We start from the raw sequence: 26,469 nt of genomic DNA, 5'->3' as shown, positions 1-26,469 counted from the left end.
AATTACAGATAAACTTTATTAGACATACAGTGAATGATCAACTCCTGTACTAATTACAGGATTTTTTTTACGTTTCTGATTCTCATTTATATTATTTGTTTTTCATGTTTTAAAATCTCTTCTTCTCCCATCCTGCCTCTCAAGTCCTCCCGATATGCTATTACAGGATATGCTCTGAACACTGAAACTTACCAGAATAGTGACTTAATCTTGAAACCATTTTACAAAACCGTTTTTAAATGCATTTCTATATATCCTTCATAAATCATACTGTCAGGAAACTGACAGGCCTTAGAAGAACCATCTTTTCAACAGTTTACGACTTTCACTCATTACAAACCCAACGCCCAGTTTTGTAGTGAAAATAAACTGCTGCATTCTAGAAGAAAAGGTTAAATCGTGACAAACTGAGTGTGCTTGCATCCTTGGATTTAGTTTTCTGTAGGGAAAAAGAAGGCGGACTGTAAGACTAGCCTTCAGTTCTGTTCTCACATCTTTTTAAGTGTTTTTCCAGGGAGATCCTCCGCTATAAAACTTGAATGTCTAGCTTGAAAGATTTCTTTTTTTAATGTAGACAATGAAACATTCAGATATGATCCATGCTGAGAGAAGAAATATAACATACATATCTCACTATGATTTATGACAATAGCGGACTAAAAAGTAGTACAGCATTTTTAGAAGGACAACTACATCCTGTCTGGATACTCCGAAGATTTTTGCATTTGTCAAGATATGAAACTGAAGTTAGATTCATAAGCTTAAAATAAGGTTAAGATACTTTAGGTTTAAAATTTACTTGAATAAATGCAAGATAAGAATTTGTAGGCATGGTCTAAATCTGTATTTTTCAATCCTGGTCCCCAAGGCACCCTGCTCTGCATGTTTTGGATGTTTCTGAGGTTCAGCACGCCTGATTCAGATGATTGCAGTTCAGCAAAGCCTGATAATCTTCTATCAATTGATAACAGGTGTGTGAAAGCTGGGAAACATCTTAAACATGCAGGGCAGGGTGCCTTGAGGACCAGGATTGAAAAACACTGGTCTAGAGTAATGAATCCAGCCATTTCATATTTATTAAATTGATAACAGAATGAACATGTAAATTATGCAGATTCAATGATAAAGTCACAAAAATTTAAATCCGTTCAGCACAGTTTATTTTTATTGTGAGGATTCAAAACATAGGGCTGCTCAGTGGAGCAGTGGGTAGCACTGCTGCCTTGCAGCAACAAGGTTCTGGGTTTCGATTTCTGCATGGAGTTTGCATGTTCTCATGTACTCCAGCTTCCTCCCACAGACCAAAAACATGACTGTTAATTGGCCTCTCTAAATTGTCCTTAGGTGTGAGTGTGTGAGTAAATGGTGGTTTGTCCTCTTTGTCTCTATGTTGCCCTGCAATGGACTGGCGACCTGTCCAGGGTATTCCCCGCCTCTTGCCCATTGACTGGAGCAGCGGCGTAGGAAGCGGGGGGACGGGGGGGACATGTCCCCCCGAATATAAAAGCCAGGTGGATATGTCCCCCCCAAAAAATTGTACCGCAAAATATTAGATTTTGACATTTTTTAACTAGCGTGCTTTTATTTTGAAGGCGCAGCATAGCGTTACGTCACTGTACTCCCCCTCCCCTCTCTGAACTGCTGAGTGAGAGTGTTTGAGCACTCAGGAGGGAGGGAAACAGCGATACAGAAGTCAGAAACTTGTGAAAGAGGTAAAATGGTCTGTCGGGATGCTGCCTATTTATAACGTCTTTGTTGTCAGTTCACTTTCATATATAGAAACTGAATCTTTTTGGTTTAGTCATCTTAGTCTTGTACGAAAGAGGATTAGGGCCACTGGAAAAAAAAAAAAGTTAACTGATTTTTAAATTTTTTTTTAGTTTAACATGGGTAAAAAAGTAAGAATTCTGACTTTTCTCAGAATTCTGACTTTAATCTCAGAATTCTGAATTTTTTCTTCTGACTTTTTTCTCAGAATTCTGACTTTAATATCAGAATTCTGATTTTTTTCTCAGAAATCTGACAGATGATTAATATTTCTAATCAATTTACAGTGTTTTTTTTTTGTTTTTTTTTTTGGGGGGGGGGGGTACTATACAGATATATAAAAACAAGAATGTCTAACTAAAAAATAACCAGAATATATGTTTAGAGTAAAGACTGACTACTTGTGTTTACACAAGCACACAATTTCAAATCTGCTGAGCTTGCTGTGCAAGAAAATGTAAAATATACGTATAAAGAAATATAACAGGAAGTACTGCTAAAACAAACTAAATGTTAAATAATGTAGATATTGGTTTAAAAAATTCTTCAGATTTGGAAATTTGGAAGGAATACATAATTCTGAAATTAATCAACAAATCTGGTAAAAAATAAATAAATAAAAAATAAAAGTTGCACTTTTTTACTTGAGGAATTTGTTGAATAACTTCATAATTATGAGTTTAACTAGTTGGAGGTAATGCTACACTTCTCTGCTTCCTGTCCTGCTCATAAAAGGTAAACATTATAAACCCACCATTCATTTTCTACACTATTTGGAAAACACAACACAAATGTAATATAACAAAAGTATGTTTAAAAACAAACATGTTAGCATCAAGCCATAGCCATGTCTGTTTTAGAGACTAGCTCTCTTGTTTTAATGACCTTCTGCTCCTCCATTTATAAGGGGGACCCCTCGGGCACATCAAAAGTTGCCTAATTCTGTAATTTTTCACCAATATGTCACTGGCCATCTCAAACAACTCACATCTTTATCAGTGAAGCTGAGTGCTCCACATTTCTACCTTCATGGTGCCCATCTACATTAATATCCAAAATTCTGAGATTAAAGTCAGAATTCTGAGAAAGAAGTCAGAATTATGAGATTAAAGTCAGAATTCTGTGAAAAAAGTCAGAATTCTGACTTTTTTCCTGTATTAAACTGAAATAAAATTTAAAAATCACTTAAATTTTTCCAGTGGCCCTAATCCTCTTCCGTAGTCTTGGGCTGATCACTCATCCAATATTTAACTGCTAACTTTCTCTAGATGTTTGCCACGCTAGCCAAAATTTTATTTTTTTTTTATATATCTCATTTCAGTACAATGCCACCACCAACTAAAAGGCTGAAACAGCAGTAGGACTTACTCAGATTTAAAAAAAAGAGAAACGTCAGTGTGAGTAACAGTCACCTTACACAACTTGTGTTGAAATTAGCCCGGTCTGGGATTTTTTATTTTTTGTGTGGTTTTGATTCGCCGAAATGGACAGATGTTATACCTGCCGCGCTCCTGATCGTTAGTTAAAACCACAGGGAGAATTAATTTTAATTCTTAGCAGCGAACTGCTGCACAACCACTAATTAACCAACTAATTAACTTCTGCACCTTTATTTCCTCAAATAAACTGCTGGCTCCTCTTTTTAGACTATAAACAGATTAACACAACATTGACAACTCTGTAGTTTTCTCTGTTCTGTACTGCAAATTGGAATTAAAGACGCCATTTCTACCAAAGGTCGGGACAGACTGGCGCACCAGCACCTCCCGACCCCACTAAGGGACAGGGTGTACAGAAAATGGAAGGATAGATGGATTTCTACCAAAGATTTAGAATGCGTTTTTGAACCAGATGCCTCAAAGCGCCCTGTCCATAATTCTTCACCACACTGTCAGCTCCCTCTGTCAGTCAATCTATATAAATTCATTTTTGACCATTATTGCAAGTTTGACAAAATAAAACATATCAAACTTTGCACTTCTGTGGCCTACTGAATTGTTTTTAATCCAACTGAAATATTTGATTTTCTAGTGCGTATGCGGACACTAAATATGCCAAGGGCTGAAGCCCTTGAAAGACATCTCCCTTTGCTTAATAAAAGACTCCAGTCATTTTGTTTGGTGATATGCTCACATCTTATGAACAAATGCCTTATGTAAATTTTAAATGCATTATTTTTGCAAGACACATTTATAAAGGAATAAAGTAAAAGATTAAATAGCCTTTTTTTAAAGTAGCGTACTTAAGACATGTTTCTGTTGAATATTTACGAATCTCAGATTTCCGACATGTGTCCCCCCCAATTGTAAACATATTCCTACGCCCTTGGACTGGAGATAGGCACCAGCACCCCTCGCGACCCCACTCGGGACAAGCGTGTCAGATAATGGATGGATGGATGAATGGATTCAGTACTTAACAATGCCAGCTTAGTCAAATCATTTATAAACAAAACCAAGCTATCTTCCGGGTTTTTAAGGAAACACAGAAAATTATATCAAAATGAATTCCTCCTAAATGAGCATTTAGGAACAATGGACGGACTTCATTAGCTTGTTCACACGGACATGAGTAAAGGGAATAAAGATCTTAATTTGAATGAAAAATTTTTATTTATATGCAACAACTGGACTATTGTGATTGAAATAAGTTCAATCGGAATAAAACAGAATTCAGACTGAGAAGCGTGGGTTTTTTTTAAATCAGTGCTCCGATCAGCGTCTATCTTAACAGTCAAACACGTCATTTCATCAAATTATAGCAAACTGAACTTACTGCATATAAGCCTGTAGGACGGACAGCAGCTCTAGGCAGCAGATAGTGTCGGTGGATGCTAATTTCTGCCTGCTCTCTGATTCTGTGGCGCTGGAAGCCAAACTATGAACTGCTGAGCTTGTAGTTCAATTACGGAAAGCTATAACGCCTCAAAAATCTCAGAACCCGGCATTTAATTCTATCCTCTCAGAACAATCAGACACACTCTAGGTCTGCTTATAGGTTTTTTATTTCTCGTCACACAGGTACACTTCTTCTGCAGTTGGTCACATTAATAAGTGCCATCCGATTAGTGTTGGCAGCAAATGTAGATAATCCAGGTCCGGAAAATAAAAAGCCTATACAGAGATTCATTCCAAACATTTCCATCTCGAGCTCCAAAACACAGACTGGGTGCTCATCACCTGGTCAAGTCAAAAGGAGGAAGAAAAACTCGGCAGGATTTGGATTTTCCACCTCTTGCTGGCAGTAAGGAAGATGGTAGGAGAAGGAAGCAGCGTGATAGAAAGCGCACTGCTTTTGACTGCTTCTGATGTTCCTAACCGCCGTTACGAGCTTACGGTCTCCCACAATCTTTTGTGAAAAGACACGCAAACAAAGCCCACTTTGCGCATTTAACAAAAATACAGAATTTGTTGAACATTTTCTGTTGACCCTGCAAAAGCTGAAGGGATGGGGGGTAGGAGCAGGAGGTCGGAGCTACAACTTCAGATATTAGGATCGAGTCCCGCTCTATTTCAGTTAAACCTACACAGCTATTCGGAGGTCATGTCAGTCTGACAGGAAGACAGACATGGTGGCAAAGTAAAATACATGTGCTTTTGGAAAGCAACAAAGCAAAATCTAGAGATGCACAGATCTGAAACCTGGATGGGATATTGGCTCCGAAGCATATCGGTGATTTCGGCGATTCCACTTTATGTGGAACTCATTTCTTTTTGCTTTCTATTGGTTAAAAAACAATATAAAGTACATTTATATCTATGTTAATTTGTTCCTTTTTTAACAATGTTTATGTCAAGGCTAAAGTCTTTACTCATATGGCCAGTTCATTGATTCGGCTGTTGAATAGGATCATTATTGGATATCAGCTGATAGGCTCAGGTATTGGCATCGGAATGGATCGGAAAAACCTTGATCATATATCTAATTCAAAGAGTAAACCTGCTAGGTTTTCCCTAGGCTGGAAACACATAGTGCTTATAGCAAGCAGGGCAAACTCAGATATAGACAACCAATAAACTTTTTCAATAAATAGTGTACTTCACCCGTGGTAGGAGCTCAGGAGGCAGAAAGAAAATTAATAATTAATAAAAAAAAGAGGTAGAAAAGCAATTACATGCATTATCGTCATGCATTGTCGTGCAATTGCATGCTATTGAAGTTTAGTGATTAGTTTCTTTTTTTTATCTAGATTGATGAAACTAAGTTGTATTAAAGATTAATCCCTTTAGCTTAAATCTGCTTATGTGTGCATGTGTCTGCAACAGGTACAGTGAATAGAAGAGAAATGATGAAACACGAGCAGAAGACACTGTGTGCAGGATGAGGTTCGATCCACAGCTGCAATGATGTAACCTCTGGCGTATCTGTGTGGGTATAAAAGATATGTGTGGAAAACTAGATGCAATCTGCACATGCTCTTTAGGGTTTTTTTTTTCTGTGGGCCACAGGGAAAACAATAAAAAGAAACAATCCCTGCACATTCCACTCCTCAAAAGGTTTGGTCACATGCAGCTGTCACGCATTACCTACTTCACTTCTATGAGACTTTCTGCATGCTTTAGTTTAATATAGAGACAATTAAAACCATATTCATTCTTGTATTTTTTTTATTTATTATATATTATATATATGCCCATTTCCATGAGTAAAGTAATGAACATTAAAGGAAAGAAAAGGATATATCCTCCTTTTCTCATCTACTCTCCAGAGAATTTTCATCTGTTGCTTTCTTATGTTGTTTCTTTGCTTCGGTCCGTTGCTCCTATGATTAATGCTGATGCTGTTAAGTGTGTCCCATATTGCTATAGAGTGGCTCAGCGCTTCTGTGTTCATATGTATCAACATCTTAGGTGCATCTCAAACAGATTAAAATGTATTTTAGAGGTGGAATGAAGTTCAGTTGAAAAAAACTAGTTTTTACGTAAGATAGAGAAGATCTTCAATGCCGTACCAAAAAGTATGCCTATGTACCATAGAGCGTATGCTGGGACTCCTGCTCCCGGCTGCATCAATGCCTTGTGGCATTAAGCTGGTTTTGCTCAACTCTCCTGCATTATTGGCTCCATGCCCTCTCTTGATTTATGCCATTCTGTATCGAGTTTGTTGGTAAATCGAGGACCATGATTTCACTAAGCTAATCTTTGGTGCCTTTGGCAGTGTGGACAGGAGCCAAGTCCTGATGGAAAATGAAACCAACATCTTCAAAACGCTTCTCAGATTTCATTGTACAAGGCTGCCTGATTTTTGCCCAACAGGTGACGTGGCTCCCCAAATCATCGCTGACAGAGTTAGCGTTCCACTGGATCTGAAGAGCTTCAGATTCTGTGTTTTAACATCAGTAGTCTGTATGTTTCAATGATCTTTCAGGGTTTATCTTCCTGTGAAGGCTGCCAATGTCTGCTGGGGAGTTTTTGGTTAGAAATTGTGTAACCCCAAAACAACATTTTAGCACTAATAACATATTTTTATCATCCATATATAACTTTAATTTCTGAAAAAGCAATCATGGAGTTTTTTGCTAATTAATATGATCAGAAATGCATCTCTATTTTTTGATCAGGATATTAAATTTTTTTTCTTTAACTGTATATATTGGATTAATGAAAGAAATTGTATTTTGGTTTAGTGAAATGAACCTGTATAATCTGTGAACCATTTCCTTATAATAATTTTCCGTATGAAACAATGAGCAATTGAAATTTAGATAGAATAGACTTTTTTTTAGATAAATTCTTTTTATTATAAAAATATAAAAAAAGTTATATTTTTTTATATTCTTTTTTTTTATCTATGCAATTTAGTACTGCATTGAGTAAATCCAAAAGGAACTGTTCTTCAAATGTCTATAATATATTACAAAGTGAAATAAAATTAAAAATTAAAAATCTCATATTTAAATTGTAGGTTTCCAATGTAAAAAGTAATGATACACGGATTCTTTATGAACAGTAATTTATTTGCATTTTATCCCCAGTAAAAAGTGCTACTTCTTTCCTAGATGACCACTGACAAAGTTTTTCCTGCAATTAACTTTGTGTTAACAGTTTTCTTTACCCATAGAAAGTACTCCTAGTCTGGTTCTCCTTGGTTGATAAGTTCTTAAAAAGTCAGGAATTCAAAGAAATTAGCATTTAAAGATAAACCAAATTTGACTGTGATGGAATGTGTTGAATTGAACTAAATCTTAAAAGAACAAGCATTTATCTGGACAAACGGGTCCAGTCAGAACGGGACCCTTTGGTCTTAAATGAAAAGGAATGTGCCCTAAGGGAACCATTTGTTGTGAATTGGTGCTAAATCCTTAAAGAACTGAATGTTCCATGAGTGTTAGTGGAAGTTTAAGGATTCAGAGCCTCTAAGGTCCATACCAGATAACAGCAGATCCTCCTTTGCATCAAAGTAAACAAACTAAAAATGACTACAAGGTACTGCTGGTATCTAGGCAAACAACAACTTAAAGGTCATTCTAAAAATACTATAGGAAGGAAATTAGGGTTTGGGTTGATGGATAAGGCTTTAGGACTTAGTGCATTAAAATTACCAGAAAATACAAGGGGAGCCAACAAAGACAGCCATAGAAATGCTGGTGACAAAATGTGTGCTGAAACATAAGAGCTTATTTGGGTCTGTTAAGTGATGCATGTGAGAAATATGATATTACTCCATAAACTTCATAGAATATGAAAGAATAAATTGATAAAAATGCATATTTACATTTTCCTGAGAGAGAGGAAACGTGTGCTGGGGTGAGAGACGTATTCCACGTATCATATGACAGGAACATAAACACTCTACAGCAGTCTCTTCCTGTATATACTGCAGTGTGCGTGTTTGGAAAGTATTTAAAGTATTATCGATGATTGGTATATTTTCAAAAGCTAAAATGTTGGATTCCGAGACAATATTTTAAAATGCAGCATACAGTGGCTACGCATGGATCTAGTGGAAATATTTGTCGTTTAATAAAGGCTGAACATGTTTCTACTTGTTCTAGTCTAGTCGGGAATACTAACAGAAAAACTTACCTTTGGGATTAAGTTCTGCAGAAAGTAGGGAGAGAAGAAGTAAACATTTTAAAAACTAATCCTAAAAAACCCCCACCAAAGATACAATAAAGAACCAATGCTCTCTTCGATTGCTTATATTTAATGGCAATCCACTGACTCATAAAAAATAAATATAAATATATAAATATACTAAAGACAACATCAAACGCATCCCATTAATATTTGAATATACTGAATTTTTCCACTTTTTTTCCCACAATAAAATGGTGTAGCTAAAGGAGAAGAAAGCGACTAAATAAAAAAAAAAAGCTGAAATAGTAATGAATTGGCATCCTGAAAAAAAAAAAAAAAAAAAAAAAAAACAGGCATCTACTTTATGGCAAACTTGTCTGACAGAATAAAACAACATTTCTCAGTAAATTGGTCTGTATCAAGAGTTTTACTCTAGTAAATCAGGACTTTGGTTAAAGACAGATAATGTTTTATTATTTTAACTGCCTTTATATACAAATAAAACTTGTTCAACCCATGAACGTCAACTTTATGTTTCTACAACTTAAACTATAGAGTATAAATCTGAAATCCTCATGGTCTGTCAGACCGCGGACACGTCTTAACAACACATGGGTCGTTTAGAAGGAATGACACAAGACGGAGCATCTTCTTCCCAGCTCCTCAGAGACGTGTTTTCCAGCTGCCTGTGGGATTTAAAAGCATGGCTGCTGCTTCTTTAACCTTTAAGCCACAGGAACGTAATCCAGGAAGATTAGGTTCTGATTAGACTGCTTAAAGACGATTTCCTTTAGAGACGAATAGGAAGCAGATGGATGAGATGCAGGCCAATAGAAAAGGGAATAAGGTGGCAAGTGAAAAACTTCCCTCGTCAACATTGATGAAAGTCATGCTTAAGTAGGGCTGCCTCTGTTTCCCTTCAAACCTCTGCTGTGCTCTTTTACCATAACCTAATTTACACTTTAAGGAAAAAAGTGACGACTTCTCCAATTTGTTTAGAGGCATCTTCAGTGTTCACCAAATTGAAAACTGACAAAACCATAAAATGAATCCTTGATGGCGATATAAAGAAAATGACATATCTCCTCTTAACAGTCATGTGGATCATTAAATTTGACAACATCCAAGTGATTCCTGCTGTTGCTGGGCGCACAATGAGACAACGCTGAAACCAAGTCCAGGTTTCCTGGTGGTGCCTTCAGTTTTAAAATGTTTAGGAGGGTGTTACACAGTTTTATTTATGCAAAATGTGTTATTTACATTTTGACACATAAGAGAAAGTTAAAATAGGACAAAGGTTGGCCATTGTGAAATTTTTATGATGCCAAAGTGTCCAAGAGCTTATAAGGAGGTATTTCTTCTTTCTTCCTTCCAAATTTTGTTCATACAGTATTTTTCCGATCTTGTGTCTGACCTGAATTTTGATCAATAATATCTTTATCAGTCAACAGTTTTTTTGTTGTTGTTTTGTTTTATTACGTGACATACAGCTTAGCTAGCAATCAGACAGAAACAAAAGAAGAGAAACAAAAATAAAACAGAATTAAATAGGAGATTTTTTTAAAGAATCCCTTTCAGACACAAACAACTATCTACCTAAAATGTACTTTTTCCAAAATGCGGTCACAGCAAACAGAACAAGGAGGCAAAATATTTCTCTGTCTTCTTCTTCAGCATGAGGCCAAATCCCACAAAGAATTTGCAGGAGAAGAAGACCTCATCGTGTAAACAGGTGGAAGGTAACACTACTCTTCTTTCTGTTGAGGAACAGAATATTCATTAAACTGATTTGTTCTGTTGAAATTAGCAATCCAAAAAAATTACCAAATTTCAAATTTGGGTCAGTATCAGCTAAAATATAAGAGCGATAAAGATTTTTGAATATTTCTGTATGAAAGTGAAAATAATTGTAACATTTTTAAAGAACTACATGATGAAGATGCGTAAAAAAAATCATGTTAACATATCACACAAAAATGACTCTCTGTTAAAGGTAAACTATGCAACCGGTGATGATTTTCCAGCGAGGCTCCCCCCAGAGGGCGAAAATAAAAGTGCACTGTCGTAAATATGCACAGCTGTTCTCCTGGTTTCTCCGTCAAGCCAGGCGCGGTTGTTTTGAGCTTAGCAGACAGGCGAACGCAAGCAGTAAAAATGAAGCAGCAGACGCGATTTTGCTGCTTTTGCTGCGTCCGGTGTGAAAGCAGCACTGCACAAAGATCGCCACTGTGCTAGCAATGAGCATGCTTTTAAGTGGAGGCGTGTAGCAGTTCTCGCCGTAAAGCAAGACCGACTCTCGCGAAACTTCTGAGCCTGTGGGTGCGGGCCGGTGCTCCTGCACTTGCAAGTGCGGTATTTCCCCCACAGACCACCAGGGCGGCCGAGAATACCTTTGTTCAACCTGAAATGACTCATTTAATCATCCAAAACGTTATGGAACACATTAATTAACTGAAAAATGTTGCATAGTGTGCCTTTAAATAAAAGGCTTTAACAATATAATAAAAACATAAAGGCCTCAGCTCCTTTTCATTAAAGCCAGGAAAGTAGCACATGCTGTTAGAAAATAAGGGAAAAAATTTAATAAATCAGAATAAAGATTAAAAAGCATTTCTGAGTCACATATTCATAGGCCAGCAGGCTTTTATTCATCTAAAATCTTTTAAACAATTTTTTTTATACATTGCTCACTTATAAGAGAGCTAGAAATGTGATCGCCCTTGTAGAGGTAATGAGAAACACCTACACTGGAAAAACAATCTAGAAATAAGTGAACATTTCTTAAGTAAGGTATATTTATCCTTTATTTGAGTAGATAAATGACATTGTTTGCCAATGGAATGAGTATTTTTACTCTTAAAATAAGATAATGAGACAATATGCACTTGAAACAAGACAATGCAATTGTGTTTTCTTATTTCAAATGTAAACTGCCTTGTTCTATTTACAAAATGTCTCTTTTACCTCCTCAACCCAAGAACAAAGGCACTTATTTTAAGAAAAAAATGACAGATCTCGATTTCTATTTTTTTCAGTGTACAGAGATTATTTTCAAAAGGAAACTTCGTATTCTACAAAGTTAGGATCCGATAAAAAGCTGCAGGGAGATATGAGTATGTGGAGATGTTGGTCGTCCTCCCAACTACCATAAAAAGTGAAAAAAGAAAAGACGGTCAGCGAGCATCTTTGGTTTTTACTTGGCATAGCAACCAATGAATCATGGCTGGCCATGAGTATGGAAAGTATAATTTGAAAGCTTCTATCAATCACTCAAATGAACATATTCTGTGTGTATAAGATCTAAAAATGAACTGTTAATGCCAAACGCGACTACTTGATCCCACTCGAGTGTGTTTGTGGAAAGCCCACTCTCAAGGTATTAGGAAAATCACAGAGAGGCACTAATGAAATTCTTTCTAGATTGTAACATCTCTTGCCATCATCAGGCCGCCTTTGAAGGTTTTAAGGAGTCAACAGTCTTCTTAAATGTCAAAGCCTTTGTAGAGCTTAGAGAAGGACGCAGTAGCCTCAGGGTGGGATTGCGTTATGTGGGGCTGGGTGGTGTGGAAGTGTAATCATCATCCCTGGGTGGCAGTGAATACGAAATGATGCATTCCTCATAAGCCAGGACAGCATTTTGCGGATAAGAGGTGATGAGGCATGACTGCAGATTAGCACTGGAAGACATAGAAAATGATAAATGCTTCTACAGAACGCCATTTGGCATCTTACCGTTGGAAGAGACTACAAAATGGCTTGGCCCGGTGGAAATAAAGTTTCAGAGCATCTAAAACAGTGTTTATCTGACAGCCTGTTGGCATGGTAACACACTCTCTGATTGCATCTTTATGCATCAGGAAAAGTTAATCACTTTGGCTATATTATTACACCTCTGTTGTTAAAAAAAACAAATGAAATAAAAGTTGCTAAATAATATTTTTTTATTCAAAATAAAGAAAGAATAATTTGAAAGAAAAATCTCAGATTGAGCTTTATTTTATATCACCAACTCTGACACAAATATTAAAGTGAAAGTCAATGATCAAGATTCAGAGGTATTGATATTCAATCACTGAATCAATCTTGAAACTATTAAGCTATTGATAGAGAGAAAAAAAAAAACAGTGTAAAAGTATCGTTGAAGCTGTTGAGGTGCCTTTGTTGTTTATCCAGTGGAATACATAGTAACACTAACACAGTGTTATTGGTATAGAAAAGTATATCTGAGTCCAATGCTCTTTGATAAAGATTATTAACATATAAGGTGAATAATAGACGCCCCAGGACTATTTCTATGGGAATAATTTTGGGAACATTAATGAAGCAAGAGGCAATGCCTTCAATTTTCACAGAACAACTGCTGTTGAAAAATATATTTTTTACCACCCCAACAGCCGTTCTGTCAGAACAAGTTTTTGCTTTAATAGTGAAGGATTTGAAAACGGGCATATTTACTATCTAAAGCCTTGGTAAAATGTTTATTAACTGTAAGACTGGTGTAGTAGTGCTGTGTCCTTTTCTACACCCTGTGCTGCATGTGCTGTCATGCAAAAAAATAAAAGGAACCCTAAAGTCAAACATCCCAAATCTCAGGAATACAACATTGGAGTCAAAGAATGTTTTTCATTACAATAGTGGAGTGGCTTGAGCACAACATAACAAAAATTATCAATCTATATGACATTGCTTATTCGAAGGAGGTATTAATTTAAAAATCTAAAAGTGCGGCCTCCATGTGCCTGTAGGACCTCCCTATAGAGTCTGAGTATGCTCCTAATGAGGAGACAGATGATCTGCTGTGGCAACCCCTCCTAGATCTGGATCAAAGCATTAGTCATTCTAGGGCAGACTCTGGTGCAACGTGGTTTTGGTCGGTGGGACGAGACATGATATCCAAGATGTGTTCAATTGGATTCAGAACATACATTGATGCCTTTATCATGCAGGAACTGCTAACACACTTCAGCCACATGGAGCTTGTCCTCCGATAAGAAACCAAGGGTCCACTGCACCAGCATATGGTTTCAAAATGGGTCTGAGGTTCTCATTCCTAGCGCATGAAGCCTGCCAAATAAAATCCCTTCAGCATTATTGACCTGTTGCTAAACCAGACATACTGAAGGATACTGAAGGCAGCTTTTATTCTCCAAAGTGTCTCTAGACTCTGCCATGTCCTTCATGTTTGCTTTGTGTGAATCTGCTCTTCAAATCAACCTGCACAGTGTGGGGTCCCCATTCGAGGATGTTGGGCCCTCATACAACCCCCATGGAGTCTTTTCCAGACAGTTATATCAGTAAGATGCCCATTAGTGGCCTGCTGGAGTTTACTTCGGAAGTCTCTGGCAGTTCCTCCTTGAACAAAGGAGGAGGTAATCGTTCTGTTGCTGAGTTGCTGTCATCCTACTGCCCTCTCCATGTCAGTGTACTTCTTCACTGTATATAAGGACTAATTAGATACTCCCTCAATCTCTCACAAGAGACTGAAGATATTAACAGGAAGAGGCAATTGTGAAATGAGCAAAAGACTGATGAGGTCTGTTGGACAGCTGCGTTTAGGCAAAAGGAAAAACAGAAAGTGTTTCAGCCTCGTTATAAAATGCCTTATCTTTAATTAGGTATATGGACAGCATTTGGTACTCAGCTGGTGGCAAAAAGTATGTTCTTTAAGTTTCTGAAATAAATTATGTCGACTTTATAATTCTCATTGCCGCAGTAAATCTTTTGTGTCGTTCCCTATGTTTATTGATCTTAGCTAGGATCTGTTTTTCTGACCTGAAAACACTGCTTATACAAGAACAGGAAAAGCTTTTCTTTGTTTTGTTTGAGGAATTTCTAGAAGTCTGACAGTAGCAAACCAAAGGAAGCACTGATGTCATTAGTAACTATGGGAACAGATGGATATTTATGGATATTTATCAGAATAAGAAAAGTCAGTTTAACAAAGCCCTTCAGATTTACCGTTGTGGAACAGTCAACAAACTAAAAAGGTCAAATGTGGTCTTGATTAGGGGTGTAAATAATAATCGTTTTGCATCAATGCATCGATCCAACAGCCGACGATCCGATGCATCGACACGTCCGCAAGAGAATCGATTCATGTTTTTTTTTTTCCTCCGATCTATTTTTATCCATTTGCTCCTGGGCGTATTTCTCCCTCCCATGCTGCGGTGGCGCTAAACCTATTTTGCCCTCCTACCTCGCTTGCTGTTTATACTCTTACAGCAGTGTGTTGCAGCAAGCTTGACACAGACATTTTTAAATTATGCTCAATATTGAAGCGTGGTCTGTGCTACACGCTGTGGATCTAGATACGGCCGAGGCGGAGAGGAAGTGGGGGCGAGTTTAGTCCGACGACGGAGGGACATGAGGGCCAAAAAGAGCGGAGATCCAGGTGGAAAAATGGTCCCAGCGTTCTCGTGCACCTCGCTCTTCTAGCGGGTCAAACTTCACGAGTTGTTTCCTGCAATTTCGTTCATAAAAACAAAACAAGCCGGCCTCCTGTCTGCGGCACTGTTTGCGGTCAGCTACAATTTGGGAGAGGAGTAGCGGAGCGTCTCTCAAGGGGGCGGGACGTCTGGAGCCGAGGTATTGCATTGCACTCATTGCACTGATTTTGTGCAGCATTTTTGCAGTATTTTTTGATGCAACTTTTCTACTTCTGTTATTTGCTGTTGTTTTTAATAAAAAAAAGCATAATGATATTACAGCTTTCATTGATTTATTTCAAACTTGAAACTTTGTTATGCCTGTAAGGTGTAAAAAATTTTTTTTTTTAAATGAATCGATTAATCGAATCGAATCGTGGTGTATTCTTGAGTATCGAAAATAATCGAATCGTTGGGTCAGGAAATCGATACTGAATCGAATCGCCATGATGGATGTGATTTACACCCCTAGTCTTGATAATGGGTTGGTAGCTGGAAATAGATCAGGTTTATACTTCCAATTGTTATCTTTTAATTAGCATTCAGTTTTGTTCAAAGCTGCATTAATGAGGGTAAAACCTCACTTGTGGCGAAAGGATGCTCCAAGCTTTGGAAATTCAAGGATTTGATTTCAAATGACTCTCTCACTGATGTCGAGAGAAGCACATTTACCTGAAACATCTTTGGTTTCCTCATGCTCTTTAAATTATTTAATTTAATTAAAAAACACCTTATTGATCGGAAAAGGGAAAGCAAATAAAAAATTACCAAATCATTTATCTTTTAGGACAATTTAACCTTTATGTATCCCTGAATGCAGAGTTCTTTGAGAGTGATATAGGTAGTAAAACACGTTTTAATAACATGTATCCATGGATTGTAAATTTTACACTGTTAAATGGAGAAACCAAAGTCTAGAATTTACTGTTAAGTTTGAAAAAAAACTACTTATCCTTCATAACTTGCTTCCTTCCAGAAATTGAAAGTAACCAAAAAAATTGAGAAAACTGCTCTTAAAAGAACAGCAACAAAAATGTTTGATTATTACTACAAACAATGTGACTAAATGAACAAAGATAATAGCGCCATTGCACTACAAAAATGTCAAGGATGATGTAATGAAAATAACAATGATCCATTGTCCATTTTTTTTTCTCGTCGTTGTTTTATTCCTAATATATTGTTTCTTTCTCTACATATTAAGTGGTGTCCTTCCTGCCTTCCCCAGTCTTTCCGTAACTTGTCTTCTGACTGCTTTAGGGTCTTAATTAAAACATATTTCTCAGTTTATTCATACATATTTCCACCTGAATGTAGCTCAGCACCTGCTCTGTTGGGAAAATAACCCACTTCTCTCTTCTTTCCATCTTAAATAACAGTTTTTTTAAACTGCCAAACACCCAAACAATCTCTTCCAAAATACAAAATCGCTTTCCAACAAGCTCTCCTTCAGCTGCTGTTCTTTTTAGAGCCCATTGAAATACCCCAGAATCCTTATTTTAATCTATTTATAGCATCACAATAACCCTTAACAAGAAAGAAACACTTCCCAATATTTCCAGACATTTCACATTAACTGTGCTTCTGGGGAGGAAAACTGTTCTGCCAACAGATGCCTGCCAAAGCAAATGTAATCCAGGGGAAACAATAGCACAAAACATAAGCCTTTTTCATGACCTGATTTTTGAACAAATGCAGATTTCTTTTCTTTTCCTTTTTTTTCTCTGTAAAGGAGGTCTGTGACATTTAAAAATAAAGAGTGGTTCTGTTGCTTTGGAAAGTTATATCTTCCAGAAGTATTGCAGAACCTGGAAACAGATGCCTGCAGGCAGCGAAGGGATGAACTGGGCTCGCCTGGAAAGAGCCCAGATGTCATTTCGCCAGTGGAGTTCTCCGTACGCAGATGGTGTTCAGCCCTGTCACACAATGCTCGATGTTATAGACCAGAGAGCTGTTAACTTCATAACGCTTTTGATTCTAATATTCCAGCTAACGGGGACATTTTTATATTTCTCTATCGATGTCAGGTGTCCTTTTACATAAAGAAATGCATAAAAAACTGAATAATTTATATATATATATTCTGACAGTACTTGTAAACATACCCCAACAAAGCTTTTAGCATTTATCAGTTTTCTACCTTGTGGAAGAGTCAAGTAAAATAATCAGTGCCAAAAGAAAACCCTCATATGCTGCAGAAAATTAGGTGTGACTGTTTGACTCAGAGTAAATATAGGTGGATCACATTTATTATCTTCAGTTCTTAAACTTAAAGATTGGTAGATTGTGGATTGTTTTTGCGTCAGAGAAATGAATCACAGCACTAATGCAAAACTCACCTCAAAAACAGTCATTCCTCTTAGCACAATCAACACCTTACAGGCTGAGAAGTCAGCTGCTCTACTGTGAGGCCAAACAAACATATAACAGGGTTCCTACAGCATAAGGCAAGTTAAATTCAAGACTGTTTAAGACTTTTTAATGCCACTTGAAATAAAAATTTAAGACCAAATTCACAAGAAACACAAGAAAAACCTGCTTGCGACAACTTAACCCAAAGGTTTATTTTACCATAAACCACTGCACTAATGTTTCAAATTTTGAAAAACTTCCCATACAGGAAGAAAGCTAAAAACACACAAATGACAGATATATTTTAATAATTATTTAACTTAATTCACAAACTTTGTTTTAGCAGGGAACAAAACAAATCAGTTTAAAGCCACAACATAACCAGTGCAAGTCTTTTTTGCAGCTATTTTTCTTATTATCGTTTTAGTATGTTTGATTTGGTGATAAGTGGAGGCGTTGCAGAGACAAGGGTGAAACAAAACTGAGAAATACCGGCTGTTTCTCAGTAACTCCATTTTGACGCTCTGTGTTTCGTGCTTCGCATGTGTGACTCCACTGCCTTAAATCCCATCGTTCTGAGCTTGAAAGACTTCTTGCACAAAATCCACTGAGCCTCATGTATGTTCCCTGGTTTTAGCCATGGAGAAAACCCTTGGCTGGAGACAATTTTGGTTACATTTACACTTGCTCATATTTTCTAGACAAAAATTTAATGGTGCATCTCGAAAATGTCCCGGCCGCAACAACGCAATAATGCTATCGCAATAATGGCGAGCCGTTATTTTTTTTTTTTTTATAACAAAATAAAAAAATGTACATTTTAACGTTATATTTAGATTACAAAAATAAATCGTAATTAAAAATAATCCTATTTATGATGTTGAAATTAGGACCTACGAAAGACTGATTAAAGACATTTTAATACCAATTAAGGCCATTCATTTGATCATTTAAAATAAAGAATAATCAAAGGCATCTTTACTGTTTTCAAAATAAGACAGATTTATTCCCAACTACATTTTCCTGCAGAGTTAGAGATTTAGGAGATATTTTTTCTAATAACATCAACTAAATCCTGTTATATATTAGTGTTCAATGATTAGGTCTAATTGCTAAAAACAAGTGAGGTGAAGTTCATTTTAATGAACTCCTTACATTATATAAAACACATAATGAGACGTTATTAGAAAACGTTAAGGAAAATAAAACCCTATCAAGTATAATCATATATGGTAAAGAGATCTGATATTTTTACTCTGTTTATATTTGTGGAAAAAAAAAATCCAAACAAGAAAACCAAGAAAATACATTAAAACACCATGAATATATGATTTCCTTATATAAACCATGTCTGTATTTTGTGCAGACAGAAAAAATTAAGGTCACAGAGGCCTTTTTACCTGTTGGTGAGCTGTAGGACACAACGATGTCTCCGGTCAGATCAGCGGGGGGGTAGTGAACGTTGAGGAAAGCAGAAAAAGAAACTTCTTTGGTTGAACCAACACCTGAAAACAAAGGAAAACATTTTATAATTTAACACTGACAGATAGCTTTCTTTTACGTAGCTATACCTCATATTCCTCTGGATTCAAAAGAAAAAAAAACATGTCAACTAGGATATGCAGCATAAACTGGAGGGAATAACAATTATAAATGTGTAATAAAAAAGCCCACTTCCTTTCATGTTTTTTTGTGTTCAAAAAAGGATGTCCAAAATATATATCCAAATATATCAAAGTTCTTAGTTTAATGCTGCTGCTTGCTTTACAGCAGGGCTGGATAATTTGGCCTAAAAATCTAATCTCCATTTTTTCCCTACCAGATCCAATTAATCGATTTTTTTTCTCACTCGAGTTTAATGAAGTTTAAAAAAAAAATCTACTTTATCACACTGGAAAAACTATCCAGAAATAAGTAACAATGTCTTAAATGAAGTGTATTTACCCTTAATTTGAGTAGGTAAATAAAATGATTTGCAAATTGAATGAGTATTTTACTCTTAGAATAAGATATTTAGATAAAATGCACTTGAAATAAGACTATATAATTGTGTTTTCTTATTTTAAATGTAAATTGTCTTGTTCCATTGGCAAACTGTCTCTTTAACCTTCTCAATTCAAGAACAAATGCACCTATTTTAAGAAAAAATTACTTATTTAGATTTAGATTTTTTTCCAGTGCAACCATCTCCTCTGGGAGTTGAACGAAATTTAAAGGGAACCAAAAAATCCACATGTGAAACATGCTTCTAAAATAGTCCTGTTTCAAAACAAACAAGGAAAATAAAACAAACTAAATGTTTGCAGCTAGCGGTAACACACAAGCATCACAATGTTCTAAATAAGAATAACAAGATTGGACCAAGTTAAAACATGGTGAAAAAAGTATTTTTCCTCTCCGACGTTTCAGCAAGTTCCCAGGTTCAAACGCCACACAATGTCCCATGAAGGGCCCTTAGCGTAGGGACCTGGGGCCATGCAGTGAGACAGCACAGTGCTCCCTAAGGGAAGCCAAAATGCAGAGGACACATTTCCTTGTAATGTATTAAGTTGCAATGAATATACAGACCAAGATAAAAAGATAAAGATTAACGCTATACATTAACATGTTTTACACCACTTAGAGCAGGGGGTCTGCAACCTGCGGCTCCAGAGCCACATATGGCTCTTTGGACTCCTCTCCAGCGGCTCTTCATAGTGGCTAAAATGTATATAAAGAGCTAAATAATTTAATATATACCGGTATCAATAGCTTTAGTGTTTTTTATAAGATGGAAAAGAATGAGATTAAAAGAACCAGAAATATGTTTTAAGTAGGGATGCACGATATAATCGGCCCCCTATCGGTATCGGCCTTAAAAATGAATATTGGACATTGGCCACCCCACCGATATTTAACCCGATATTTGATCAGCTTCTGATTTTCTAAAGTCTAAAAAAAATAAAAATAAAATGCTACTTCTTCCTCAAAAACTTCTTTTTTACAGACTTAATAAATTCTACACTGCAAAAAACTAAATCTAGATAAGTCATTTTTTTCTTAAAATAAGTGCATTTGTTCTTGAATTGAGGAGATAAAAGAGACATCTTGCCAATGGAACAAGACAATTTAGATTTAAAATAAGAAAACAAATTTGCATTCTCTTATTTCAAGTGAATACCATCTAATTACCTTATTTTAAGAGTAAAAAGAATCATTCCATTGGCAAACTATCTCATTTACCTACTCAAATCAAGGGTAAATACACTTAATTTAAGAAAGTTTTACTTATTTCTAGATCGTTTTTCCAGTGTAAAGACGAGGGAAAAAATATTGATACATCAAAATATCACAATATCTTCATATGCTGATATATTGCCATTTAAAAACACCATATCAATCTCTTTTACTAATGGAATATTGCTATATGTCATCGTTATGTTTGAGATGGCAACAACTAATTTCCTATATAAGATTACCGTAAAAGAAAAAAAGGTTTTCTAGTAAAAGTCATGTTATATTTTGCGGCTCTAAACAACTTTTACTTGGTCGAACTCTGGTCAAAACGGCTCTTTGAATATGAAAGGTTGCAGACCCCTGTGCGTCTAAGTCTTAGACGCACTGACTGCCATCAGTAAGAACTACAAGAAAGTCATCTTTGCAGAAAGGTTGTATTTCACTCCTACTAAACAAACTTGAACAGCCTATTGTCACAATATCTCAACCAGATTCAGATGCAGACGTTGTGTTTTTATTTTCCTCACTAAGAGTCCATCAGAAATTGAGTACTACAGATTTTAAATCAGCTTTTTCATAATAAAAGAATAAAGCAGGTTAATCAACCAAACATGCACAAAAAAACAGAAACACTCTTTAAATACTGATTTTTGAATATGGTGACAGAACTGAATGCTGTAAGCCCAACACTAACAAGATTATTTAATGCACACACAGTGCTAAGGCCCTGCTTATGTTCAACATCCCCATGCGAGGTGAAGACATCAAATAAAAGCTTTAACAGGAACTTTATCCTGTAGGTGTGTGTGTGTAAATATATGAGGGTGAACCCAAGACTGAAATTATATGTACCATGAGAGATGGGTGATGACTTGTAGCTTCCTTTAAAATGCCTGAAAACCAACAGAGAGGAGAGGGGAAAAGAGAGCTGGGGAGAAAGAGCAGGGATCAAATACGGGTGGGGAGGAAAGGATATATTACAGCTAATGGCTCCATGCAGTCAGACACACACACACACTCACACACAGGGCGGTATGTTGGTGAAATGGGGCGTGATGTTTTTGGGCCCAGTCTGTTACAGGTGACTGCATCCTGAGTGTATGTGCATATGTCCAAATGGAAAAGCATAAAAGTCTCTGCAATGTCTCAAAAGTTAAGAGTCAAGAGTGTGTGAAGGTTTCGGAATCTGTATATCACTGAGGTTAATAGGTTTGAAATGGAAGATTGAAAAACTTAAAAGATTTTGCCTATGCGTGGACACAAAACTGCATGAGTAGTAAATGTATAAGGCCTTCCAGGGACGGCCGGCAGGTCAAGAGTAGGTAAAAGGCTGGGAGGAGATAAATCTAAGAAGTAAATTCAAACAATAAAAGCTTCCTCATACTCTTTGATTCCCCAGCAACCTCTTCTTTCACTGCCCTTTGCTGGTTAAATAGAGACTGAAGCAGGTGGATCAGACGAGAGGTAATCAGACCAGACATCAGGGCCAAGATCATAACACTCTTGAACGCAAAAAACATCTGAGTTTTTGTTGAAGTCTTGATATGAAGATAAAAAAAAGGTATTTAGGTTTAATCATTAGTGTAATAATTAAACTGGATTTTTTTTCCTACAGTGTAAGAAATGTATGGTCTTTTTTTTTAATAAGATCTCTTAAATCACGTTATCTGTTACTGTTAAATAATTTGGTTGAATTACTAAAAACATTTGAAATCAAGGTATTTTTACTCAAAAGTTATCGTATATAAATCTCAAACTGGGACATCCTTGGTAAAAAAATTAAAGAAAAATTACATATGTCATATATGGTATAAAGAGCTTATCTTTCACTTTGTAAATAATTATGAAAAAAATATTTCACAAACAACAAAACCAAGAAAATGCCGTAAACCTGATGACGGATTGAGCTCAGACTGGATATATAATTTCCTACTATAAACCTGAAACACCCTCCTTTGTTCCAGCAGCCTTTTTGTGTGTCCTCTTCTTCTTCTTGCCTACTTTTACCTTCTACGTTCCCTCGCTGCTTGTCAGTCAGTCTGTCAACAGAAGGCTTTTAACCTCTGTGCCCTGGAGGTCACTCTGGTCAGACTGGTTTAAGTACTTTAAGTGTTCTCAGTCCTGTTAAGACCAATAAACAACACCAAAGGAGACACAAAGTAATCCCTCTTCCTCTCCCTTTTCTTTCTCTATTTTTTTGCTTTTTAGCTCTTAATCATATAGTGAAGCACATTTGAACAGGCCAGAACAAGAGCTGTGGGCATCAGAAATGGGGAACACCAGGCAATGGCTCTGACTGACTTCTGTGTCCGACCTGGTGAGACTGTTCAGACTGGTCCCAGTGTTTTCAGGCACATTAAACCATTAGCACCCCATCCAACAAAAACAAACTCCCTGAAGTAGACAGAAATCCCCTCCTCTACTACTGTAGCTTTCTTTTCCTATGCAGAACTGTCTACATCATATTTTTTTCCACCTTCATAAACTTTTTGCTTTTGCCATTTGTTTATCGCTTCAACATCTTTGTCTTCCAGTGGATTGACTCTTTTTAAATTTGAAAGCCTGCCCTTCGTCCCTTTTTTACTCGTTTCTTTATGCATACTTAAGGGATTAAATACTAATAAGTCTTAAAACAATTTAATTTGACATGCTGGTAAAAAAAAAAAAAGTTTAAAAATAAGCAATATATCTATTTTTAAATGAATACCTACTTGTTATGTGCAGTTATCATAAACAGAAAGAACCTTTTGGATAATCATTAGAATATGACTTTCTAAGCAAATCTACCTGCAACAAGAAAACAAAAAAGGAACATGTTTGTCTGGCACTGGTGCTGAAACCTGTTGATCTTTATGCAAAATTGTTGCCCATTGCTGTAGTTTCTATTCTAACGGTGCTTCTGGTCGCCAAGATCCTGCTACTCTTTTAGAGTTCAGTTGTGTGATCATGCAAGGAGCAGCTCTCTTTGTGTCAGTATTCAGCTTAAAGATCTTGATGGATCGGGTTAAACAGATGACTGGGTTAGATGAAAAGGTGAGAGGCAATGAGGGGTAAAGATGGAGATCAATACCACCCACGGAGAAAGAGCTACATGTGTGTTTCTCTACCAAATTATCAGCATATCTAGATCTTATCGAAATAAAAAAATATGGAAGGGAAACAAATATTAAAGATAATATTTCTGCTCCTATGGTCGAGTTAATGCATGCTGGTATGATCTATGTGTGAGGTAGTGAACGATGACCTCATGATCTTTGTAGGTCATTATTGGGTCAGGTCATGGTGTAGGTTCTCACACGCTTTTTTTTTTGAAAATCGTAAACCCATTTATAACAACGACCTGTCTGAAAACGTCTCTTTTTAAAATTCAAGGCTTTGTTCTTCACATTTCAAATGAAGGAAAGAGCCTTGATAAATGTGGAATACTTGCACATAAGGATGAAGCTACTGTAAACTGGATAACAGAGCAGAATGGATGAATTTTTAGTGAAATAAACGACAGGAGGATGTTAAGGATGTTTGGAGAAATACAATCCCCTTCAGAGTTATATGTACATTGAATAAAGATGTGGAAAAAGTCGTCTAAATTAAAGGCCAACCTCAGATGCTCCTCTTTGCTGCCGATATTTTACTGTTAACTTCTACCATCCTCCTCAGTGTGTGCTGTAATGTGATCCACCTTAGTCCACAGTGGGCTTTACTGGTCACAGGTGAGCAGCTATTTTCTTATGAAACTCATAAAGATCGACATATAACTTCCTAACTAAAACAGTGTGTTCGCTTTTTATTCCCATTTTGAATGCTGGCAAAGTATAATGGGCTTCCTTTTTGCTTCATATGTAAACATCAAGAAAGCAGAAGTTATGGAGTAACATTTAAAAGTTCCAAAAATACTTACTAAAATAGTAAATTATAACTTAAACATGTTTTTCCTTTATATATTTAATGCAATGCGGTCAATAACTTTAATACTTAATGTAAGATTTTGTTTTTTTTAAACGTGCAATAAAAAAAAGGTTGTTTTTTTAAGATGTTTACACTTAGCAGTTTCTTTAAAGGCTTGTTAGACATATGTCATTAATTACAGATAATATTATGTATTTATATTTAAAAATACATGAGGATCCTTCAATAGAACCTTCATATATTGAGTCAATGTCAATACTTGAATTAAAACTTGGAGCATCATACTTTGAAGAAAAGAAAGAATTGTATTGTTGTAAGAAGGAAATACAGGAATATAAAGATGAAAGAAACAACGGACAACAAAATACAGACATTTTAGAAGGAATAACAAATGTAAGAAAAAAATCTGTAAAAGGAAAAGATGAAATGAAATGGTGAGAAAAGGAGTGAAGAGAGGGAGAGAGCAGGACTTAAGAGTGGGAATGAGGGACGGAACAAAGGAGGCAGTGTGTTGAACAGGGGATTGAGCTGCCATCTGAGACGAATAAAAACTGGAATAACAATAAAAGTCAGAGGGCGCTACTTCCCCTACAACTAACACATATCGCTCCGTGCATGGCTGTTGTGCTCCCCCGTGCATCGCTGAAGTTTTACCTTTTTTGTTGTGTGCATTTGGTCAAATCTCATATCCTCACCTACAATGAACATTTCCAAACACGTGGACTCATAATGAGCTGGGGAATCAGAAACATGCGGGTAAAGTATGTTGACGCACGGCCAACAGCTGTTGTAAAAGGACAGAAACAGAGTTTAACTGAGCCTTGTGTTTACTCATGCAGGGAGAGTGTTTATATGTTTGGAAAAAAAATCTAGATCAAGACATCACATTCCTGGAAACAGAAACCGATCAACTAAGAGAAAGAGAGAGTGTGAAAGAAAAACTAATGAAAACCAGACTGAGAAGGTGTCACGGCAGCACTGTTATTCTTACAGCTTGTTGCTTGCTGGTGTTTCTCCAAATTGCAAACAGATTTTCAAATAACATCCATTACTTTGTCCCCAATACTTTGCTGCCTGGTGACTAGCAGAACGTAATTCAAAGAGAAATGAGCACCAAAAGGTTTTTAGATTCAGTTTGATCAAATTAACACAGCCAGCAAACAACAGTATCATAAGTTATCTTTTACTTCTGGTAAGTATTTCAGAAGTTTGAAGAAACTAAATAGCTTTTTCTTTAATCAACAGCTGTAATTAAAAACAATAAAATATCAAGAGATCATGTCAGAGAGTGTTAGATCCATTAACATTAGAATTCAGTATCCTAATATTCTGCAACCCAGGTCTTAAGGATACATTACTATTTACTTAATTCAAAGGTAAAGTAGCTCTGTTTGCAGAGGCATATGGCTATAAAAACACAAAACCCAACAAGGTATCCACACAGAAAAGTTGAATGCAAAGGTGAAACCGCCTGAAGCCAGAGGGTGGGTGGTGTGACACACGGAGGAAGCGGGTTGTAAACAATGAACTCATTAGAGAGAGAAGAGGCGTAAGTGGGAACCTATTACAGAGAAAAAAAATATAGAAAGTGTGAAATCCACTATAAAATCCATAGCTTCTGAAACATGGATCCTAAAAGGAGGAGACTTGACCAAAGCGCTTTACACTACATTCATTCAGCCATTCACGCACACACACACTGATGATGGTGGCAAGCTACATTGTAGCCACATCTGCTCTTGGGCTCACTGACAGAAGCGGGGCTGCTGTACACTGGCGCCACC

The 26,469-nt window shown here is 36.5% G+C and overlaps 1 protein-coding gene across 3 annotated transcripts in view; it reads right to left on the bottom strand.

Moving 5' to 3' along the window:
* bbs9 (Bardet-Biedl syndrome 9) overlaps positions 1-26,469 on the bottom strand; it is a 233,847-nt gene that overhangs the window by 164,217 nt on the left and 43,161 nt on the right. For 2 of the 3 annotated variants that reach the window (XM_038282486.1, XM_038282487.1), the window contains exons 14-15: positions 18,964-19,068; positions 8,793-8,807 (exon numbers count right to left, since the gene is read on the bottom strand). In XM_038282486.1, coding sequence (XP_038138414.1) covers positions 8,793-8,807; positions 18,964-19,068 — 120 coding nt within the window. The remainder of the gene's footprint in view (positions 1-8,792; positions 8,808-18,963; positions 19,069-26,469) is intronic. The other variant, XM_038282488.1, reaches the window with a different exon arrangement.

Source organism: Cyprinodon tularosa, unplaced genomic scaffold (genome assembly GCF_016077235.1).
Source record: "Cyprinodon tularosa strain WSP-4 unplaced genomic scaffold, ASM1607723v1 ctg184, whole genome shotgun sequence".
In the NCBI taxonomy this organism is placed as follows: domain Eukaryota; kingdom Metazoa; phylum Chordata; class Actinopteri; order Cyprinodontiformes; family Cyprinodontidae; genus Cyprinodon; species Cyprinodon tularosa.
The sequence above is the reverse complement of the archived record's forward strand: the minus strand, read 5'-3'. Positions and strand labels throughout refer to the sequence as shown.